This window comes from Ranitomeya imitator, chromosome 1 (assembly GCF_032444005.1).
Source record: "Ranitomeya imitator isolate aRanImi1 chromosome 1, aRanImi1.pri, whole genome shotgun sequence".
In the NCBI taxonomy this organism is placed as follows: Eukaryota; Metazoa; Chordata; class Amphibia; order Anura; family Dendrobatidae; genus Ranitomeya; species Ranitomeya imitator.
In genome coordinates this window covers 51,387,675-51,409,835 of record NC_091282.1, presented here as the reverse complement: position 1 = coordinate 51,409,835, position 22,161 = coordinate 51,387,675, and the positions used below count along the sequence as shown (strand labels likewise).

The following is a 22,161-nucleotide window of genomic DNA, read 5'->3' as shown; positions in this document are numbered from 1 at the left end:
TCTATGGTTCTCAGGAGGACTCTCTAACCCCTACGGGTTTTAGCAGCAGCAACAAGAAGAACAAACAGTTAGGTAACTATGTACAAATTCAGGTCTTCGAGATTTATTTCTGCGAAGGTTGTAGCTCCGCAGGCAGCAGTGGGCGGGGCCATCCACCCGGATACCTGCGGCCACCAGGTGTGGTCCCAGGAGCTCCTTCGCTCCAGGCAGGGGTTTGGGTGGCTACTGTTCTGGACCCCGGGACAGCCTGGGTACTAACCACTCCTGAAGCCGATCCCTCAGCTACCACTGTGGTAGTGGTATCCACGGTGCAGGTGGTGGTCTTGACGACGGTGCATGTTGGAGTAACCACCGTAGTCTTGATGACAGTGGTTGTCCGGTCGCAAGGGGGCGCCTTGGCTACGGGGGACGGCTTCTCCGACACTTTAGTCGGGTATGTCACGGGGCCTTGGCGCTTGTGGACGTTCAGGGCGAACCACCCTCTTTCCCCAAAGTGCCGGGTGTAGGTGACCTCGTCCCCTGGGTAGGGATCCCTGGTTCACCCAGCGGCACACTGTGCACTCCGCATAGACCTCGCCTGGCATGGTGAGCGGCGAGATCGGGGCCATTAAGAAGTGCTCCATGCCCGTGGCCTGATCCCATTGTGGAAGGCGTTGGAGTGTATGGGCCCCAGGGAGAGGGGGTGCTGCGAAGGGCATATCAGCAAGTCCTCCGCTAGCGGGGTGAGGTCAGCGGACTCACCGGTCGGTGTGGCTTTCTCCATCCCATCGCAGCTGGCTCCAGTGATGGCAACGGAACCGACGTCGGGGGGTCCTCTACCGGTGCCTCCTGGCACGAGGCCTTGGTCCCTATCTGCAATTGGAGGAGCTGCTCCATCAGGTCCTCCAGTTCAATCTGCAGGAGATCGGTCCCATCCGTGGAGATCTGGCTACTGTGCTCGTCCGGATAGCTGGGGGAGTCCTCTGCTTCAACCCCGCATTCTGGGTCTGAGCGACTGGCCATGGCGTCCTCCATGTGGGTCACTCCCTGGTCTCTTTCCCGCTCTCTCCTTCGTGGGCGGTTCCGTTTCTTGTGTCTCCGCCCTCCATTGAGGATCAGGAGGCGGATCTTGGCTGCTGACGGACACGTTCTCAAGGTACAGAAATATTTAGACTGGGCGGCCATTATCTTTCACGCTCTTCAGCTTGCTCACGCCCACCTCCACGCCCTTCTTCTTCTCCTGCGCTCCTCGTGGCGCTACAACGGCGGCAGTTTTGGCGGGAATCTTGCGGCAGATAGCAATACACAGTCTTTGCAATAAATCACAGTTCAAACACGTTTCAATCACAGTTCCAAGGCACACATGACCTGATTCTTCAGGCTTAAGTACAATCCTGTTTGTGACGCCAAGTTGGAGCGCCCCCAGACACAGGGCCACAGGTTACTCGATACCGGTCTTCTCTGTCTCAGTTCTGGGGTTGTCACGGTGGCTGGACCTGGTCAGTGACCCTGCTAAGGGGTGTCCAATAAAAGGGATGATGGTAGTTTGTTAAGGGTTCGTGACGCCACCTGTGGTATTCAGTCAGGGCGACCGACGCTGCTTGGGGTCCACTGGGGTGATGTGATGGCATCTAGATGGTATACCTTCCCACAGGTGAAGTATGTCCCCAGGGCTTCCCAGTAGTGCAGATGGTGATGGTGTGAGGTGCAGTCAATAACGAGGACACAAGGTTGCAGTCTCTTTACCTCTTTACTGAAGACTTCAGGATCCTCAATCCAGAGCACGGTTAACAGGGCTGTCTGAGACCGGCCAGTCCGAAGGCCCATCCAGAGTTCCCTTTACAGGTGGAAATCGTGGCCTAGCACTAGCGCCTGTGTGTTGTAGTGCTTCCCTGCTGAGCATTCGGGATAGTCCACACAACTTCTGTTCTCGTTCGTTCCAGTTCTTTCTAGTTCTTTCTCATTCTTTCTATTCTCTGTCCCCCAGGTTTGTTATGGCTAGGACGCACCCGTTTGACGGGAAGGCTCGGAGCTCTTCCGGGACCCTAGAGATGCCCCTCTCCACGCGTTGCCCCCTATGTCTGCTTAGGTGATGTAAGGTAGACAGCCAACCTATAATTAACTGTCCTGCAGTATTTGAAGTAAGGCATAAAGTCAGTTACTTCCTCGGTGTTCCGGGCACCGGCTACGCACCTCAGTAGGATGTTGCCGTTCTCCGGGCACGACTCCTCCTGGTTCTCCTTTGTGCTTTGATCTTGTTTCTCACTGTCCACAATATCCTTCGCTTTGTGTCTCTTTCTTAGGATACCGCCGCGGGTGGTGCAGGCGTGGTTCTGTAACGTTCTGTTCTAGTCGCTAGGTACCTGCCAGTTTCCCACGCCTGACAGGGACCCCCCTGATTCTTCCCCCCACAACACCCCCTGCCACGGGATGTTGCCTGAACAAAACCCAGTCAGCTTCTGACTATCTTCCTATCCAACCCCTAGTTTTACCAGTGTGAGGAGTGGCCTAATAAATAAAATCCTTTGCTCCCCCTAGTGGCCGGAGTGTGAACTGTAATGTGTGCTGGTGATACCTGGTCAGAAGAACTCCTTTAGTGCCATCAGACGTACCATCACTCCCCTTAGTGGCAGGGCAACGTTACTGCAATGACCAGGTCTCTGGGGCGCTGCATATGCATCCTGGCCCCCCATATATTCATCTTGGTCACCAATATATATGCATCCTGGCACTACCATGTATCCATCCTGCCGCCCCCCATATATATCCATCCTGGCCTCCCCATATGTATCCATTCTGTTCCTTTATCCTCCCCCCCCCCCCCATATATCCATCCTGTTTCCCCCATATATACAGTTAGGGCCAGAAATATTTGGACAGTTTTGTTATTTTAGCTGTTTACAAAAACATGTTCAGAAATAAAATTATATATGTAATATGGGCTGAAAGTGCACACTCCCAGCTGCAATATGATAGTTTCCACATCCAAATCGGAGAAAGGGTTTAGGAATCATAGCTCTGTAATGCATAGCGTCCTCTTTTTCAAGGGACCAAAAGTAATTGGACAATGGACTCTAAGGGCTGCAATTAACTCTGAAGGCGTCTCCCTCGTTAACCTGTAATCAATGAAGTAGTTAAAAGGTCAGGGGTGGATTCCAGGTGTGTGGTTTTGCATTTGGAAGCTGTTGCTGTGAGCAGACAACATGCGGTCAAAGGAACTCTCAATTGAGGTGAAGCAGAACATCCTGAGGCTGAAAAAAAAGAAAAAATCCATCAGAGAGATAGCAGACATGCTTGGAGTAGCAAAATCAACAGTTGGGTACATTCTGAGAAAAAAGGAATTGACTGGTGAGCTTGGGAACTCAAAAAGGCCTGGGCGTCCACGGATGACAACAGTGGTGGATGATTGCCGCATACTTAATTTGGTGAAGAAGAACCCGTTCACAACATCAACTGAAGTCCAGAACACTCTCAGTGAAGTAGGTGTATCTGTCTCTAAGTCAACAGTAAAGAGAAGACTCCATGACAGTAAATACAAAGGGTTCACATCTAGATGCAAACCATTCATCAATACCAAAAATAGTTTGCAGAAAAACACCTCAAGAAGCCAGCTCAGTTCTGGAAAAGTATTCTATGGACAGATGAGACAAAGATCAACCTGTACCAGAATGATGGGAAGAAAAAAGTTTGGAGAAGAAAGGGAACGGCACATGATCCAAGGCACACCACATCCTCTGTAAAACATGGTGGAGGCAACGTGATGGCATGGGCATGCATGGCTTTCAATGGCACTGGGTCACTTGTGTTTATTGATGACATAAGAGCAGACAAGAGTAGCCGGATGAATTCTGAAGTGTACCAGGATATACTTTCAGCCCAGATTCAGCCAAATGCTGCAAAGTTGATTGGACGGCGCTTCATAGTACAGATGGACAATGACCCCAAGCATACAGCCAAAGCTACCCAGGAGTTCATGAGTGCCAAAAAGTGGAACATTCTGCAATGGCCAAGTCAATCTCCAGATCTAAACCCAATTGAGCATGCATTTCACTTGCTCAAATCCAGACTTAAGACGGAAAGACCCACAAACAAGCAAGACCTGAAGGCTGCGGCTGTAAAGGCCTGGCAAAGCATTAAGAAGGAGGAAACCCAGCGTTTGGTGATGTCCATGGGTTCCAGACTTAAGGCAGTGATTGCCTCCAAAGGATTTGCAACAAAATATTGAAAATAAAAATATTTTGTTTGGGTTATGCTTATTTGTCCAATTACTTTTGACCTCCTAAAATGTGGAGTGTTTGTAAAGAAATGTGTACAATTCCTACATTTTCTATCAGATATTTTTGTTCAACCCTTCAAATTAAACGTTACAATCTGCACTTGAATTCTGTTGTAGAGGTTTCATTTCAAATCCAATGTGGTGGCATGCAGAGCCCAAATCGCGAAAATTGTGTCACTGTCCAAATATTTCTGTCCCTAACTGTATATCCTGGCCTTCCCATATGTATTCATCTTGGCTCCCCGTTCCCCATGTATCCATCCTGGCCCCTCATATGTATCCATCCTTACTCCCCATATGTATCCATCCTTACTCCCCATATGTATCCATTCTGGCTCCTCATATGTATCCATCCTGGATCCCCCATATGGATCTATCCTGGCCCCCCATATGTATCCATCCTGGCTCCCCTATATGTATCCATCCTGGCTCCCCCATATGGATCCATCCTGGCCCCCCCTATGTATCCATCCTGGCTTCACCATATGTATCCATCCTGGCTCCCCCTTATGGATCCATTCTGGCACCCCATATGTATCCATCCTGGCCCCCCCTATGTATCCATCCTGGCTTCACCATATGTATCCATCCTGGCTCCCCCTTATGGATCCATTCTGGCACCCCATATGTATCCATCCTAGCTTCCCCATATGTATCCATCCTGGCCCCCCATATGTATCCATCATGGCCCCCCATATGTTTTCATCCTGGTCCTTTGTTCTTCCCCCATATATCCATCCTGCCCCCCTTATATACATCTTGGTCCTTTGCCCTGCCACCCCTTATATCCATCCTGCCCCTAAAACTTGCAGACTTGTTTTTCTCCTCTCCTTCCCACAGCCAAGGGCCCAACGGGGATTTCCCCGATACACCGACAGGCCAGTCCGACCCTGCCTGTGTCCCTCCATTCATTATTAGTACTTGATAGCATCATAATGAATTTGGGCGTGGGAGAAGAAATTATCACATACTTAACATCCTCTGTGACCCCCCAATTCACTACAAGTCCCTGACAGTGTATTCTCCCACCTTTCAATTCATTACTGCTTCCTCTTCCACTCTCCAATAAATTTTAAGTCCGATAGTATAATCATGAATTGTGGGATGGGGAGAATGCTTTAAGGCAGAGGTCCCCAACCTTTTTTGCACCAGGGACCGGCTTTAAGCAAGACCAGTTTTCCATGGCCCGGTGGGGTGGGGGTGGGGCAGGGGCGGGGCTCTGGTCATATGGGGGTGGAGTTATGGAGGGGTGGAGCTTAGTGCATACTTATCATATAATTATGACATTTATAATGAGAATGTGATTCTCACACACACACATTCTCACACACACAATCACACACACACATTCACACACACATTCTCACACACACATTCTCACACACACATTCTCACACACACATTCACACACCCCTCTCACCTCTCCTCGCACTCTCCCACAGCATCTCATTGCCTTCCTCTGACACAGCCGGCCGCTGAATGATGACGTCATCCAGCGGCGCGTCTGTGTGAGAGGAAGCAGGAAGACAGATTGCTGGGCAGTGGAGCTGCAGGGATTTCTCCCTGCCCGTCACAGCCACCCTGCAGGGGCTCCCCTCCACCTCTGCACTTGTTGGGAGCCGGCGCTCTGCAGCTTCTCTGTGCCGGCTGTCAGCTTGACAGTCGGCACAGAGAACAGCTGACTCCCTGACCGGGGGCGGCAGAATGCAGCCGCCGGGGGAGACACTGCGGACCGCCGAATGAGGCGGCCCGACTGCGCCCCCCTGCCGGCTGCGCCCCGGCTGCGCCCCCCTAGATACGCCACTGGGCGTGTCAGTGAGGAGAGCCTGCCGCCCCACCCCGTCAGGAACACACCATGCTGCGCAGGAGGGCTGTGTCACTAAGACCCGCCTGACGCCCCGCCCCGTCCTGCATAATGTTCTCTGCCGGGAGCTGCGAGCTGTCACAGAGCGTGCTCTGACCAGGCGCAGGGCCACGAAGCTAGCTGTCAGCGGCGCCGCGGACCGGCTGAAAAACCCCAACGGCCCGGTCCTGGTCCGCGGACCGGCGGTTGGGGACCTCTGCTTTAAGGGACTTAGCACCCTCATCCAGCTCACAATTCATTTTACATCAGTATCTAATGTCCTCCTTCTCCCCATGTTCATAAGTCCATTATAAGTCTCCCTGACAACCAACCCAATCCACCACCCTCCTCAATGTTCATAATCTCACCCCCTGATTGTCCTCTCCCCCACATCCCTCATTGTCATCTTGCCCACCCCCGCATTGTCCTTCCACCACCCACCTCATTGTCCTCTCTCCCTCATCCCATAATTGTCCTCTTCTTCACAACCCTCATTTCCCTTTCCTTCACATCCCTCATTGTCTTCTCTCCTACCTTCTCTCATTTTTCTCTCCCCAACCCACTGATTGTACTCTCCTCTACATCACCCATTGTCCTCTCTCCCACCACCCCCGTTTGTCCTCTCTCCCATCCCCCTGATTGCTCTCTCCTCCACATCCATCATTATCATCTCCCCCAGCTTCCTCATAGTCCTCTCCCCCACCCCCTGATTGTTCTCTCCTTCACCCCCTCATTGTCCTCTCCCACACCCTCCTCATTGTCCTCTCCCCATCCCCCTCATTGTCCTCTCACACTCTCCTCATTGTCCTCTACCCCACATCACTCATTGTCATCTCCCACACCACATCATTGTCCTCTCCCCCACCCCATCATTGTGCTCTCTCCCACACCCCCATCATTGTTCTCTCCCCCACCCCATTATTGTTCTCTCCTCCACATTCCTGATTGTCCTCACCCCCACATCCCTCATTTTCCTTTCCCCCACATCCCTTATTTTCCTCTCCCCCAAATCCCTCATTTTCCTCTCCCCAACATCCCTCATTTTACACTCCTCCACATCCCTCATTTTCTTCCTCCTGGCCCTGGTGCAGCTACATCGGCTATATGCCTGCCCCTGACCTGATGTCTGCCTGTTTCTAGTTTATTGGGTATGCAAATTGCCTCTTCAGAGAGGACTAGAACTCTAGTGCCTCCTATTTGAAACAAAATATCAGGTACAGGAATCATATTCATATTATCATGGAGCAATAAATGCCCAGATAAGTATGGGCTATGGTAACATGGTAACAAACTACTTGGAACATATAAACCACAAACAATAAATAGAAGGAAAATATATAGATCTTTAATCAAAAACAAACCATACATATATCAATCACATATAGTTACATCAATACAGAGACGTTTGAGTCTGGTGAAGGGTGCACCAAATATGGTGTCACCCCACAAACACTATAGCATAGGTAAATAGAACCCAAGTATCATTTAATATCTCAATGTAAAGTGACAGTGCATACAATATTAATCCAGCGTCTTAATAGAAATGACAGATTCATAATTACTACTCGTAAGGTACAGGATATGTCATAATAATAAAAAGGTCAGTGACCAATTACATTTAAATTAGTACGAATGGTAGTAAAGTAAACCATAATCATTGCAGGTTCTTACCCATGTTGTGGATGTGAGCGTGACACGCGCCCCAACGCGCGTTTCGCTTGCGGCTTCCTTGGGGGGCCAAGCTGACAGCTGGATAAAAGCCAAACCAGAATCTCAATTTACAAACACAATATTTCAGGGTGAGTGCAAAGTATGAGATCTGATTTGCTAGGTGAGAGGCTTAAGACTGAGATCTAAGGGGTAACGTTTCTTCTTGTGGAGGGTGACAAGTCAGACCTGGCATGTCAGAGTGAGGAGACTTAAACGCAATGCATGTTCCTCTGGGAAAATAAATATGCAAATTGCTTCTTCAGAGGGGAAGAGAGATACAACTCTAGTGCCACCTATTGGAAGTAGCAATCCTAAAAGTCACAGGATGACCATCTACCCAGGATCAGAGGCAGAGGTGGACATACCTCCTGTGCAGCCGTTTCAGCTGCACAGGGGCCCAGCAGAAGTAGGGAGCCAAAATCAAAAACATTATATATATATATATATATATATATATATATATAAACATTGCATTTGCCTCTAAATTATCACTTTCTATTAGCTCCCCGAAACTATATTCCTTTCCCTTATATTATTATATACTAATAGAGCACGTACACAGAAATCAAGATAGCAACTTACTTATGCAAGAAATATAAATACCATAAATTTCCTGAACAAGCCTTTAAATTAATGCCCCAATTAGATGTCCCTTTTTTACGTACATGTTCCATCCTTGTTTGCCTCAAATAGAAAACATACACATTATAATCTATGTGGCTGTTCACATTACTGGGGTTTTTTGCAGACCGTGTATCCGTGCCAAAACAATGAGGACATGTCCGTTTTTGATCTGGGTCTCAGATAAAAAATACCTTAAACATGTAAGTGAAAAACCTAAAAACGGTACCGGTGTCTTCCTTGTGTCCATTTTTACCATCAGTGTGGTCATCAATGTTTTTCCAGTATGGGTAAATAAATATATAAATGACAAAGCTTCTCCTATACTTTGCAATGTTAATTACGGACAGCACATGGATTATCAATTTTCTGCATTTTTTTTTCATGGAGGAAACTCACTGATAGAATACTGATGGTAAAAACAAACACTGATCCATTACGGGCTTGTGAAGACGAGCACATAGATGGCAGTATGCTGTCCATATGCGCCACGGACAAGATACGGACCAATTATAACCAATAACCCAGTGCACATGCAATGCAATGGTCCGTTTTAGTTGTGTTTCCCAATACCGCCAGTCTGAACACAGACTAAAGATTAGAAATGGCATATGAGAAAGATAGAGATTTCAGGTGCTATAGTTAGGGTTAGGCCACGTTCACACGTTCAGTATTTGGTCAGTATTTTACCTCAGTATCTGTAAGCCAAAACCAGGAGTGGGTGATAAATGCAGAAGTGGTGCATATGTTTCTATTATACTTTTCCTCTGATTGTTCCTCTCCTGGTTTTGGCTTACAAATACTGAGGTAAAATACTGAGCAAATACTGGTGTAAACGTAGCCTAAGGCAGACATTTTATGGCTATTGTGTGTGCAATGTGTCCTTTATCTGAGCCATATGTGTGCTTTGTATGAGTGGCGTGTGTGCAGTGTATAGCATGCTTTTGAGTGTTATTATATTTTTTTCCCATCGAACGTATGAGGGTTCCAAGCACACTTTTTGCACCTGGGCCCTTTGCTGTCAGTATATACCCCAGAATATAATTATATGTGGTTCACATACACCGCACCCATCACATTGTACTGTGTTACGGGCTGCGCTGCCCTTGTCCTTACGTCTGCAACGGAAGTGGTCTACTATACCTTGCGTGATGCTACCCTGGGAAGTCTGACATCATGACTGTTGAGCCCTGGTGGAGTGGGCAGGCTAGAGAAGTTGTAAGGAAGTGTTGTAGGTGCTTCTTGTGCTGATAGAAATGAGTGGAAATGTAGTCAGTGATCACCAGAAATGATTGAATTGAAAGTGCAGCATGGCACTAAAGGGTCTTGTGCCTGGGAAGCGGAGAATGGCACATAAAGGCTCAAAAAGGATATGTGGGGGGGCTTTACAGTGACAGAGGCAATCTGGTTTGGACTGGCCCACAGGAGAAATGGAAAATCCTCTGTTGGGCCATTGTGCAGGAATGGGCCACCCTCTTATATGAGCACTGCAGTAATTGATACAATATATGTCATACGCCATATACAGAGGCAGCATCTTATTAATTAGACAATGAACCCAGTTAATTACTATGGAATTTTGTGAATGAGAATAAAGTCATATTTGCATTGGCCTGAAGTTGGTGTTACTGGAGGGTCCTTAGCACTCCAGTCAGGAGAAGGAGAAGCAAGTTCTTCCTCTGAGAAAAATCCTATGGCTGATCAAGATCTTCAGCCTCAAGCAGCGACTTAGATCATATGACCCATCCCATGTAGACTTCTTTGTGTACTTCTCCCATCCCACCATTAGCATTTTATTAGGATGTCACATGCATAACAGTCAATCAAAGTCATCAGTTGTTTGCCTGACTCAAAAATCTCCATCTGACAAGGACACGGCACCATAACTGGACAATATCTTCAGGCTCCTCATCCAAGATTCAAAACAGTAGTATTGCACCCATTACGACCAAGGAATCATGGATCCATCATGAAACCGCAGCTCAGGTCTGTATCTCTATTCAGAGATATCATCACAGCTTTGCGTTGGCAAGCTAACACTGGATTTGGAGCCATTAATTCCATCAAAACTTTGCAAAGTGCGGAAGACCCCCATAAAAAGTCAGTGAGGTCTATTGAGCGTTGCTGGTATCTACCAGGCTTCAGATCTAGCACAGCGTTGTGGCTTCTGTTATGAATGATAACCACAACGTTGCGATCTAGAGTGATAAAAAGGTTGATCTAGATATCCATTTTCCATGGTGGTCTAGGATGGTATAACATTATTTAGTACATATTTTAGCTTGAAAGGAAACAGTATAATGGTGCGCTTCTGTTTATACTGGGTCTCATTCACATTTCCGATTTTTTTTCACGTATGAGAAAATTGGGCCAATTATTCTGATCAGATTTTGATTGTGAGTGTGGTACGAGTGTCATTCGATTTTCCCATACATGGAGACATGTTGTGTGGTTGATGTTATGGGTGCTATGTTATTAAGGCTCTAGGTATGCAAGCATATTACGGTAGTGTGTGCCATAGCCGGGACCGCAAAAGGCATCTAATGCTGTGGCTTCTCCATGGTGGAGGTGCCAATTTTAGAGGACTTTTCGGTGCATGGTAATGTTTTCTTCTATATTGCACACAGAGAAACCCTACCCCTAAGTTTGCTGTTGCTTTTAGAAATCCTAATAATCAGAATACATAAGGTACCCGTGAAAAGACTGACTGGCCCTCTTTACTGCTATTGTGGCACCCCTAGGGGTATTTGCCACAAAAATAGTTACTGACACTAAATACAAGTACTAAGATAGCAAAACTGCACTCTCACCTCCGGCCAGAAGGGGGAGCTCCAGAGACTCCCCTTGATCCATTCTGGTCTGAGAGAAGAACTGGCAGTTGGGCTAAGGAGCTGAAAGTGAGAGGTCATACAGCTGAATTTCTAACAGCCCTATGACGGTTTCCAGGCCCAAATCACCGGCCTGAGGAGAAAAGGGACAGAGAAAAAGGACATTGTGAGAACCGGGTAGCATTAATCACTACCCAGAACAGGCGCAAAGACGGATACCGGATCCGTGGCTGTATTCATTATATATAATACAGCAACCGGAAAAACGTGAGGTGACATCAGCTTCACTAGGGCCGGACGCAGCAACAGACACAGAGTTCAGTGGTACTCCTGGATGGGGTAAGCCGATAAAAGGACTCGGGTTGCCCGTCGAACCAGGACCCGGAGGGGACAGATTGGGCCGGCAGCCAGTTCACATACAGCAGCAGGGCCACACAGAAACTGCGTACAATAAGAGGCGAAGACCCCAGCAGGGTCAAAGTAACTCAGAGTTCCCATACAGACTCCGGTGACAGGACTGGTTGTAAATCCCTTTATGTTGAAGTAAACTGGTTAAACGTTTCAGTGCCTCAGACTTTCATTTGGACAATAGCTATCTGTCCAGGATCAGGATCATCACCGCTGAGAGAACATGCTGCTGATCGAGTAAGTGCCTGTTCCCTTATGATACCCCTTACACTGTGCATTGCCTGAGGCCACAGCACCGGGTCAAGCCATTCGTGACATCTCCCTCAAGAGACAGACCCCATTGGTCCGGTGCTGGGTACCCCGGTCTCCTGGGCGTCACAATTGGCGTCACTAACAGGATTCAGCCAGCCCGTATACCGGGTATTGTGTGCCGTGATTGGAGCCCAAAACTGTGAAAACTTGGATGAAAAATCTTGAAAATTGACTTTATTAAAGAAAATTCCATTTTCCATTAAAAACTATTGAAAGGGACTTTTCCCCATTGGTTATAATGGAGTAAAGATGGCCGCCATCACCTCATAACCGTTAGGCACGAGACTGTTAATTGAGCTACGCCATTACCTGAGCCCCAGTCTGACGGAAAAACTTCAGAATCCGCCATTACAGAGCGCGCGGCAGGCGGGAGCAGCAGGGGGCGTGTCATTGTGGGCGGTACCAAGCTGAGCGCTCTGAAGTCAGAGCAAGGGGAAAACCAATCCTGCTGCACAGCGGAACGAATCTACACTATCCCGACGGAAGCGGAGGACCGGAAGGGTCCGGATTAACTAAGGGGGCACAGTATGTCGCAGCACGGAGACGCAGCAGCACCCGGCGACGCTAATGCAGCTGAAAGACAGAGTGTCGATAGAGAGTCCGGTAGTGCAGCGGTGCAAGGAGTGGCGCTCATCATGCCGGTGCTGATGCCATATACCCCGGGTGGCCCGTGGCTTCCAATGTATGAAGGTGAGCCTAATACCCTTGACGATTTCAGAGAAAAGATGCTGGCCCATTTTGACATATTCCCCGTGGGTGAAGTTCAGCGTGTTAGTCTCCTGATGATGCAGTTAAGTGGCCATGCTAAGCGAGAAGTCACAGCATGGGCAGCTGATCTAAAAGGCACTGTTGAACGCATATTTGCTGGATTAAAAGCTACATTTGAAACCACTGCCGGCAGCAAAGCTAAAGTACGATTCTTTAATTGCAAACAAAAAGCTAATGAGGGCGTGAGAGACTTTGCCTTAAACCTGCAGGAAGCCCTTAAATCACTTACACTGGCTGAACCCATTTTTAACACCGGAGCGGATAAACTGCTAAGAGATCAATTTATTGAGGGACTCTACACCCATTCTCACCAGGGGCATGTGAGTATGCTTGTTTTTAAGAACCCTGAATTGACATTTGCCCAATTAAAGGAGAGCGCTATACGTCTCCAGCTGGCAGAGGCACCTCGGGATCAGGATCCTGCGCAACCCATGGCAGAGGCACCTCAACAACAGGGAGTGCAAGTGACATCAGCTATGTCCGGGGCCATTGCTAAGCCCCTGGGGCCCAGTACTAATGAGGCTCTTCAACAAAAGCTTGACTCTTTAACTGATATTGTTGCTTCAATGGCTAAAACCATGCAGGAGATGAGAGGACCCAAGATGGAGTTGGCAAACCGTAGAGAGGATGTTCCATGGATGAGACCCCGGAAATACCCGACATGGAGAGGACGACCCCGCGACCGCTACCAACCGGATGGACAGCCCATTTGCCGCCGTTGCCAGCAGCCAGGCCACTTTGCACGAGATTGTGATTTAAACGGGAATCCCCTGGGAATGCGGGCCGCTTCACAGGAATGAACTTTCAAGGCCCAACACCCTGGCACGACAGGTACATCGGAGGACGACCCATTATCCCTATCGTGCTGGACGGAATTCCCCTCAACGCTTTGCTGGACACAGGTTCCCAGATTTCATCTATACCGTATATCCTTTATAAGAGGTACTGGGCTGATGCAGATATTGATAAAGGGCCCTCTGATGTTGAACTAGATATATGGGCCAGTAATGGTAAGTTGGTACCGAAACTAGGATTCAGGGAGATGACCATAAAGATTGGTAAAGTAGAATTGAAGAAACAGGGTATAATTGTTGTTGATGTTGAGCGGCGGAACTGTGAACCAACTGTATTGATAGGAATGAATGTGTTAGAGAACTGCTTTGCCGAAGTTATTTCTGTCTTACAGCAAATTGCTGAAACTGCCCAATCCTACCAGCAGAGAGTTCTCCGGAGGGAAATAAAAGTATTGATGTTAAGGCAACAGGTAGAAGTTGCAGGTGGAGAAATCGGCAGTGTGAGGGTAAGTGATCCAATGTCTATTGTAATCCCACCAAAAACAGAAATGCTGGTATGGTGTAGAGCAGCCATTGGTACTAAGGGACGAGATTATCAAGCCTTAATAGAACCAGTGTACACCGACAGCAGGCCCACTATACTCAGCACGAGGGGTAGTCGAGGTACACCGGGGACGAGTGCCGGTACGACTTTTGAACTGTGGAGAGGAAGAGGTCACTTTGCCAAGGTATGCTACAATGGCAAAGCTATATACTGTTGACAACAATGCCATCACAACCATTGAGCCCTTAGAACCAACCTGTCAGGTGGAAGGCAACGGCTCAGACGGAGAATTGGAGGATTGGTGCCAACAGCTACACGTGGGCATAAATTCAACACCTACCCATCAAAAACAAGGGGTGTATAGGCTAGTGACGGAATATGAACAAGTCTTCAGTAAACACCCATTGGACTTCGGACGGATAGAAGGGGTAGAACACACAATCCCCACCGGTGACCATCCCTGTTATGAAAGGCAATTCAGTACCACAATGGACATAGCGGTCAGAGCACATACAGTGATCTGACAATAACTCAAAATCATAGAACGAGCTCTGAGACGTGGGAACTCTGCAGACCGCAATCCCTAATCCTCTCCAAACAACACTAGAGGCAGCCGTGGATTGCGCCTAACTCTGCCTATGCAACTCGGCACAGCCTGAGAAACTAACTAGCCTGAAGATAGAAAATAAGCCTACCTTGCCTCAGAGAAATACCCCAAAGGAAAAGGCAGCCCCCCACATATAATGACTGTGAGTAAGATGAAAAGACAAACGTAGGGATGAAATAGATTCAGCAAAGTGAGGCCCGACTTTCTTAACAGAGCGAGGATAGGAAAGATAACTTTGCGGTCTACACAAAACCCTAAAGAATACCACGCAAAGGGGGCAAAAAGACCCTCCGTACCGAACTAACGGCACGGAGGTACACCCTTTGCGTCCCAGAGCTTCCAGCAAAACAATTAGACAAGCTGGACAGAAAAAATAGCAAACAAATAGCAAAGAAGAACTTAGCTATGCAGAGCAGCAGGCCACAGGAATGATCCAGGGAAAAACAAGTCCAACACTGGAACATTGACAGGAAGCCAGGATCAAAGCATTAGGTGGAGTTAAGTAGAGCAGTACCTAACGACCTCACCACATCACCTGAGGTAGGAAACTCAGAAGCCGCAATACCACTTTCCTCCACCAACAGAAGCTCACAGAGAGAATCAGCCGAAGTACCACTTGTGACCACAGGAGGGAGCTCTGCCACAGAATTCACAACACATCCCCCAATAAAAGAAAGATATAGACCCACACCGCCCGCTCACTATCAATGTGCAAAAGATATGCTGAGGGAGATGAAACAGGCCGGGGTAATAAGAGACAGCTGTAGCCCATGGGCGGCCCCTCTAGTGATTGTCAAAAAAAAGGACGGAACCATGAGAATGTGCGTAGACTACCGGTGGATTAATAACATCACCCATAAAGACGCCTACCCCTTGCCTAGGATAGAAGAGTCCTTGACTGCTTTGAAATCTGCTAATTATTTTTCCACCTTAGACTTAACAAGCGGGTATTGGCAAGTCCCTGTGGCTGAGAGAGATAAGGAAAAGACGGCATTCACCACACCAATGGGTCTATGTGAATTTAATCGCATGCCATTCGGACTCTGCAACGCATCCGGTACCTTCCAGCGGCTGATGGAATGCTGCCTCGGACACAAGAACTTCGAGACCGTCCTCCTGTACCTAGATGATGTGATCGTCTACTCAAAGACTTACGAACAACACTTAAAAGACCTGGCAGAAGTGTTCGAAGCCTTATCCAGGTATGGCATGAAAATCTAGCCATCCAAATGTCACCTTCTCAAGCCAAAGGTACAGTACCTGGGACACATCGTGAGTTCGGAGGGAGTAGCACCGGATCCCGAGAAAATAAGTGCCATAAGGGATTGGCCAAGACCTACCAACGCAAAAAAAGTGAGGCAATTCCTGGGATTGGTGGGTTACTATCGCAGATTTATAAACGGATTTACCAAGTTGGCAGCACCCTTGCAAGACGCCTTGGTAGGGCAGACGAAGAAACCTTCAAACCGAAACCCTCCTTTTCAGTAGAACGACGAAAGGGAAGACTCCTTTGAACAACTAAAGAAGGCACTAACCGGAGAAGAGGTTCTGGCATACCCAGATTACCATCAACCTTTCATCCTCTACACCGATGCCAGTAATGTGGGACTAGGAGCGGTGCTGTCACAAAAGCAAGAAGGTCGGGAGAAAGTCATCGCCTTTACAAGTAGAAAGCTCCGGCCAACTGAAAGAAATTCAGAAAATTACAGCTCCTTCAAATTGGAACTACTGGCAGTAGTTTGGGCTGTGACTGAACGTTTCAAACACTATCTGGCCGCTGCAGAATTTATTGTCTATACTGACAACAATCCGTTGACCCATCTGGACACAGCCAAATTAGGTGCGTTAGAACAGCGATGGATAGCCCGGTTATCTAATTACAACTTCATAATCAAGTATCGAGCAGGTCGCAAGAATGGAAATGCCGATGCCCTATCCCGGATGCCACACTTGAGAGATGTAGAAGAAGAAACGGGGGAGCTTGAAGAAATTGAACTACCAGCCTTCCATCATCCCAAGGCAAAACATCATCAGTCAAGTACCTATCAGAAACAACAAGAGGTGAATTTTAATCCGTTAGCACACCATAGATGGGCTGACACCCAAGACAGCAATCCGGCTGTGAAGTTGGTAAAGGAACTGTTGAATGAGCAAAGTGCATATCCCGATGAGGATGCCCCAGAAGAGACGCATCAACTCTGGAAAGAGAGAGGCAAAATGTTCCTGTATCAAGGGAAGCTATGTAGAAGGTACACCAATCCGAAAACACATGAATTGGTTTGGCAGATTATCGTGCCTAAACAAGATGTGAAGATGGTCCTCGAAGCTTACCATAATGGTGCTGGTCACTTCGGTTGGAAAAAGTTAGAAGTACTTCTAAGAGAAAGATTTTATTGGGTCGGGATGAGAAAATCAATCGAACAGTGGTGCAGAAACTGTGGCCCGTGCAACCTCAGAAGAAACGATCAAAAGAACCAAAGAGCACCACTGCAGCCCATTATCACCAAACAACCACTTGAACTTGTAGCCATAGACCACGTGAAGTTGACACCAAGCCGGTCCGGCTATGTCTATGCCTTGACCATCGTGGACCATTATTCACGCTTCTTGGTAGTAGTACCCGTAAAAGATCTGACAGCAAAAACAGCAGCCAAAGCATTCCAAACATACTTTTGTAGACCCCATGGATATCCGGAACAGGTTCTCACCGACCAAGGTACAGCCTTTGAATCAGAGATCTTCAGAGAATTCTGTAATATGTATGGTTGGAAAAAGATCCGGACGACGGCCTATCATCCACAAACAAACGGCTTATGCGAGAAGATGAACCATATTGTAATAGACCTACTAAAGACTTTACCTGAGACAGAAAGGAATCAATGGCCAGAGAAATTGCCTGACTTGGTGGATCTGTATAATCATGTCCCGGTGAGCTCCACCAACTGCACCCCAGCTTACCTTATGCGTGCAAGACCCGGCCAATTACCATCGATCTAGAAATGGGAATTCTGAAACCAGACGCAGAAGTTCAAGACTCCAATTGGGATATCATACGGCAAAAGCAGTATCGCCAAGTGCAAGAGAGTGTGGAAAGAAGCCTTCAGCAAACTAGAGAAAGACAAGAGCGAACTTTCAACCAGAATGCTCTAGCGACCCCATTAAGACCGGGTGACCAAGTGCTCAAGAGAAATTGTCGAACCAATAAACTAGACAATCAGTGGGAAGCCGTACCCTACACAGTTTTACCAACAAGAATGGATAATCCTAAAATGTGTCTCATTAGCAAAAACGGAGGCTTAACATCTGTACTAGTGTCAAGAGACAATCTTAAATTATGTCCGGAAGCATTGAAAGAGCCAGAAGTTGTCCAGCCAGAACCAGAAGTTATTCAACCCATACAGGTTCAACCAGTAAAGGAAAAAGAAGAGGAAATGTATCACACCTGTATAGGAGATTTTCCCAAAACCCTACTAACATACCATGGTGCAGTAGTGGTTCCCATGGTGGCCTTTTACCCAACACCGAACCCAATACCAGAAGTCCCAAGACAGGAAGAGGCTGACCCCGTATTACGGGAGGTTCCAGGCCAGGAAGAACAGATTCCTGATCAGAGTTATCCCATTCACGGTGGACTTGCCAACTCCATAGTCGTGGAATTATCTTTAGCAGAGTGGGCAGATACTACATCCGCAGTAGACAGTAGTACACCACATGAAGAGACACCGCTATTACGTAGATCACCGCGTAGTACCCAGGGTCAATTACCGGCCAGGTATGCGGATTACCAACTATAAAACTATAGTCATTGTTATCATTCTGCAACGTTTAAGCCCAGTACCTACAGAGACTTGTCTGTATGAACTTCTTGCATATTCTTGAACTTTTTATCAGCCCGGAGGCACTAAATCAAAGCTCCGGAAAGACTGCTTTTTGAACTTTGCTTTTTGCTCTTTTTGAACTTTCTTTAGACTTTATATTGGTAACTCCGTTGGAAAAATGGAACTAAATTCCTGGACACAAAGTGCAGTGCCTTTCCTAGTACCTTCAAGGATAGAACTGTATTAATGGACGCTATTTGAAGTGACTTTTTACATAACTCTATTTTTGTTTCCTTGAGTGGTTTTTGTAACTTTTCGTTTTTAAGACTCTGTACATATTAATTGTTATTTCAAAATGTTATCGTCCCACAGTCCCGGAGTACTGTTCTTAACTAAGGGGGAATGTGGCACCCCTAGGGGTATTTGCCACAAAAATAGTTACTGACACTAAATAAAAGTACTAAGATAGCAAAACTGCACTCTCACCTCCGGCCAGAAGGGGGAGCTCCAGAGACTCCCCTTGATCCATTCTGGTCTGAGAGAAGAACTGGCAGTTGGGCTAAGGAGCTGAAAGTGAGAGGTCATACAGCTGAATTTCTAACAGCCCTATGACGGTTTCCAGGCCCAAATCACCGGCCTGAGGAGAAAAGGGACAGAGAAAAAGGACATTGTGAGAACCGAGTAGCATTAATCACTACCCAGAACAGGCGCAAAGATGGATACCGGATCCGTGGCTGTATTCATTATATATAATACAGCAACCGGAAAAACGTGAGGTGACATCAGCTTCACTAGGGCCGGACGCAGCAACAGACACAGAGTTCAGCGGTACTCCTGGAGGGGGTAAGCCGATAAAAGGACTCGGGTTGCCCGTCGAACCAGGACCCGGAGGGGACAGATTGGGCCGGCAGCCAGTTCACATACAGCAGCAGGGCCACACAGAAACTGCGTACAATAAGAGGCGAAGACCCCAGCAGGGTCAAAGTAACTCAGAGTTCCCATACAGACTCCGGTGACAGGACTGGTTGTAAATCCCTTTATGTTGAAGTAAACTGGTTAAACGTTTCAGTGCCTCAGACTTTCATTTGGACAATAGCTACCTATCCAGGATCAGGATCATCACCGCTGAGAGAACATGCTGCTGATCGAGTAAGTGCCTGTTCCCTCATGATACCCCTTACACTGTGCATTGCCTGAGGCCACAGCACCGGGTCAAGCCATTCGTGACATCTCCCTCAAGAGACAGACCCCATTGGTCCGGTGCTGGGTACCCCGGTCTCCTGGGCGTCACACTATCAAGGCATGACTTAAGTATTTTCTTGCTCCTCATCAGTACAGAGTGGGATTCTGGCTGATTATACGGAGCGTTATATGTGGAGATCCTATAACAATAGATTCTTGCCTTGATGCCTTTTTTTAATTAATATAAATTGTGTCTTTTTGGCCCTTGTTTCCCATTAAAGGTTTCTTGATCTTCAGATATGGTTGGTTTCACAGTCGCTCCTGAGATCTCCTTGGTGGATGAACCAGTGAAGATCCAAGCATGGGGCCTTCTCCCCGACCAGGTAATCACTCTAAGAGCATGGCTGGAGGATGAAAAAGGGCAAATATTTCACTCCAGAGCTTTCTACAAGACAGACATGGAAGGGAAGGTGGATTTGGAGAAATCTCCGGCCATTGGTGGAGACTTCAATGGAGTGTGTCCTATGGGCTTATTCTGGGCTCTTAAACCAACAATCCCTTTTCTAAGGCTGATGAAACGTGATGTAGTGGGAAGTCCTTTCTTGGTTCATCTGGAGTTATATCCCTCACTGCTTCTCAATGTTCCTGAAGATGTACCTGCTGCCTCCAAGGTTATTGAAAGATGGTACAAAGCTCCCGAAGTCCAGAGAATATTAATCAGAGAAGGACGGATACGAGGAGCACTTTTTCTACCACCTGGTAAGTAACAGTGCGCAAATAACCATACCTGACTATAACTACCATATAGTTGTATTAATAACTATATTCATGTACTAATATACAGACTTGTGGAGGTTGTAATCCATGGGTGCTAGCGCTAGGCAATATGTGGTATACATTTTATCAAGGTTAGTTAATGAACCCATTAGCACATGTCGCACATCGTTTACATTCTCATTTTCCAAAGTGATGTCATCACTAGGACCCCAATGATTGTAATCATGGAGGGGTAAGCAACATTAGAATAGTGCTCTGTGCCTTCTTTGTTTCTCACCACTGCGGTTAAGCTAACGTAGCTGGCTGTAGTTCATTGCCAGGTAGCCGGCAGTGTTGCTTTGCATGGAAGAATAATAAATGGTAGGCTGCCCTACACCAGTTCTGGGAGGTTGCTTAGGGACAAAGAGATTGTACAAACAGATGGTATATCCTATCATCATGCAATTCATTTTAAACATGGTGAAACTCATTGAAATGAATGCTGATGCTGCTGTGATCACAGGACATTTTCAACTTTTAAGTTCCAAAGACTCCTGTGCCCATCTCCAACATCTTCAACCTCCTTGCTAAACCACCACAAGCCTCTCACATCCCCTTCTCCATGCATGACCTCCGACTCTGCACAACCTAACCAGACGTTCACTGCCCATAAAGCAAAAGTACTAGTCTGCCCAATCTCCTCTCACCCATTACTCACTCCCCTCTCCTGTCTCAGACTTTCTTTCTGTTAAGTGAAGGGTTTTTAGCAGTGACTATCTCTAAAAAACAAGGAAATGGCATTATATCTGGAGCGCCCCCAAGGGCTAGGGGTACTCGGTACCGGGTCCTTCGGTTCTCAAGGGGGATGTCACGGTGGCTGACCCGGTCCGTGGCCCTCGGGAGGTCCATTGTAAAAGGGGAAAGGACTTTAAAGGGGAAATGTTCGTGACGCCACCTGTGGTATTCGGTCAGGGTGACCGACGATGCTTAGGGGTCCGCTGGGGTGATGTTATGACAGCTAGATGGTATACCTTCCCACAGGTGAAGTATGTCCCCAGGGCTTCCCAGTGTGTAAGATGGTGGATGGTGTAAGGCGCAGTGAAAAACGAAGACACAAGGTTGCAGTCTCTTTACCTTTTTACTGAAGGCTTCAGCATCCACAGTCCAAAGCACCAGATCACAGGGCAGGCAGAGTCCCGCCGGTCTGAAGGCAAATCCAGAGTCCCCTTATCCAGGTGGAAATCAGTAGCCTTCCTCTAGCGCCTGAGTGTTGTAGTCCCTTCCTGCTGAGCTTCTCGGTAAGGTCCTCACAACTGTTGTAGATGTTCTAGATGTTCCCCTGGTGGACTGGAGTGTGAAGTGTGTTGTGTGGTTTGTGATACCTGGTAAAGTGATATCCTTTATTGCCTTCAGACGCAACACCACTCCTCCCTAGAGGAGAATGACATTACTGCAACGACCAGGACCCTGGGGCGCTGCATATCCACCTCTGTTCTTTCACAATGGAGTAAGTGAAAGTGATCACCTACAAACCCTGCGGATATATTGAGCACACCACCACTGTCTCTCCTTTGATCTAAGGGGTTAACAATTCTCCTCCTGGAGAGAGACCTGCCTGGCATGTCATTGCATGAAAAAAAAAAAAACACTACATACTTACATTCCGGTGTCTGTCCCCCGGCGCTGTGCTTCTCTGCACTGACTGTGAGCGCCAG

General features: G+C 47.5%; 1 protein-coding gene across 2 annotated transcripts in view; it reads left to right on the top strand.

Moving 5' to 3' along the window:
* The window catches only part of LOC138661639 (acyl-coenzyme A amino acid N-acyltransferase 2-like), a 45,270-nt gene that overhangs the window by 13,281 nt on the left and 9,828 nt on the right, over positions 1–22,161 (top strand). For both annotated transcript variants that reach the window (XM_069746483.1, XM_069746475.1), the window contains exon 2: positions 19,972–20,449. In XM_069746483.1, coding sequence (XP_069602584.1) covers positions 19,990–20,449 — 460 coding nt within the window. In that variant the 5' untranslated portion in view covers positions 19,972–19,989. The remainder of the gene's footprint in view (positions 1–19,971; positions 20,450–22,161) is intronic.